Consider the following 2,150-nt stretch of genomic DNA (forward strand, 5'->3'; position numbering starts at 1 on the left):
CTCGCCGATTTCTGTAGGAAGAATAGCTTCAGAACTGTAAACTAAAGAAAAGGGACTTTCACCTGTAGACGATCTCGGGGTCGTCCTGTATGCCCATAATGCCCCTGGTAGTTCTTCTTCCCACGATCCTTTTGAATTAATACGGGTCTTTAAGTGTTGGAGTATTGTCCTATTGGTCACCTCTGTCTGCCCGTTCGACTGAGGGTGGCCCACCGATGTGAAGTTTTATTGAATTTTCAACTCCTTCAGCCAGCTCGCAATTTCTTTCCCTTGGAATTGTGTGCCGTTATCCGATATGATAGTTCTGGGGATCCCGAATCGACATATGATATTCTTCCAAATAAAATCGATCATCCCTTTTTCCGTTATTCTTGCCACTGCTTCGGCTTCCACCCACTTAAAGAAGTATTCGACTGCGAGTATGATAAATTTCTTTTGTGCCTTCGCTGGGGGGAAAGGTCCCATTATATTGATCCCCCACTGATCAAACGGGCAAGCGACCTGTAATGGTTCCATTGGTGTAGCCGGGGAATGTATCCGGGTGGAGAATCTCTGACAGCTTTCGCATCTTTGTACTAGTCTCTTCGCATCTTTTATTAGGGTAGGCCAGAAATACCCTTGACGTGCGACTTTTTGAGCTAACGACCTAGCACCCGAATGGTTGCCGCAACTCCCTTCGTGTATCTCTTTCAGTACGTATTCCGCTTGCTCGTGGTTCAAGCACTTCAACAGGGGTCCGTCCGCCGTTCTTTTGTATAGTTCGGATTCGATCATTGTGAATCTGGTGGCCTTTAACCTCAGATTCTTTGCATGCGAAGGATTTTTGGGAAGAATCCCCTCCTTGAGATAGAGCGTCAGCTCGTCTTTCCATGTACAAGGTTGATCTACCGTATATACATCGACCTCGGCGATCGCTGGTTTATCTTTCACCATCACTGTTATGTTGCGGTTCTTTATTCCCGACAATGAGGCTCCAAATTTAGAAAGTGAATCAGCTCTGTCGTTTTCTCCTCTTGGTATCTGTTGGACAGTGCATTTGTCGAAACACTCGATCAAAGACTTTGACTTATTCAGGTACATTGACATTATCTGCTCCTTTGCTTCGTAATTTCCCTCAATCTGCATTGCTACTAACTGCGAGTCAGTGTATACTTCTAAAATTCTTGCTCCTGCTGCATGGGCCAACTCTAATCCTAAGATTAATGCCTCGTACTCGGCCTCATTGTTGGTGGCATGAAACGAGAGTCTGGCTGCGACCTCTATTTCAACCTCTCCAGGTCCTTGTATCAGGATCCCAGCCCCACCGTTTCTAGCATTCGACGATCCGTCTACGTGTAACATCCACGGCTCGACATCCAGAGTTGGTATGTTTGTCAGTTCCATTACAAAATCAGCAAGTACCTGTGCCCTCTCCGAGTTTCTGGCGTGGTACTCTATATCGTGTTCACCCAGTTCCACAGCCCACTTCACTAATCTCCCTGAGACCTCCGGTCGCGACAAAATGCTTTTGAGCGGCTGGTTCGTTAATACGATGATCTTGTGTGACTGGAAATACGGCCGTAACCTGCGAGCCGACATTACTAGTGCAAGAACGAACTTTTCAACTAAGCTGTACCTCATCTCCGCCCCCTACAGCATTTTGCTAACATAGTATACTGGGTTCTGGACTTTATTCTCCTCTCTCACCAGAACCGAACTCACAGCATGTTCTGACACGGCTAAGTATAGGTACAAAATGTCTCCAGGTCGGGGGTTTGCTAATAGTGGTGGCGTCCTCAAGTAATCCTTGAGTTGGTTAAAAGCATCCTCGCATTCTTTTGTCCATTGGAAATCCTCGGGCTTTCTTAAAACTTTAAAGAAGGGTAAATTCCTATCTGCTGATTTTGAAATAAATCGGTTAAGGGATGCGATCTTACCCGTTAACTTCTGTACGTCCTTTATCGAGGCTGGTGACTTTAGCTCGAGGATTGCTTTGATCTTCTCTGGATTGGCCTCTATTCCCCGGCTGCTCACCATATATCCCAAGAACTTGCCCCCCACGACCCCGAATGTGCATTTTGTTGGATTGAACTTCATTCCATAAGTTCGCATGACGGCAAAGCTTGCTTCGAGGTCATGCAAGTGTTTCTCCGAGTACCGGCTTTTAACTA

General features: G+C 46.2%; 1 protein-coding gene across 1 annotated transcript; it reads right to left on the reverse strand.

The window, feature by feature from the left end:
* Positions 1-225: 225 nt before the first annotated feature.
* Positions 226-1,578, reverse strand: LOC105180263. Its single transcript, XM_011103940.1, has one exon. It carries the CDS (start codon positions 1,576-1,578, stop codon positions 226-228), a length of 1,353 nt encoding a protein of 450 aa, XP_011102242.1.
* Between the last annotated feature and the right edge of the window lie 572 nt (positions 1,579-2,150).

The sequence above is a fragment of the Sesamum indicum genome, unplaced genomic scaffold (assembly GCF_000512975.1).
Source record: "Sesamum indicum cultivar Zhongzhi No. 13 unplaced genomic scaffold, S_indicum_v1.0 scaffold00480, whole genome shotgun sequence".
Lineage (NCBI taxonomy): Eukaryota > Viridiplantae > Streptophyta > Magnoliopsida > Lamiales > Pedaliaceae > Sesamum > Sesamum indicum.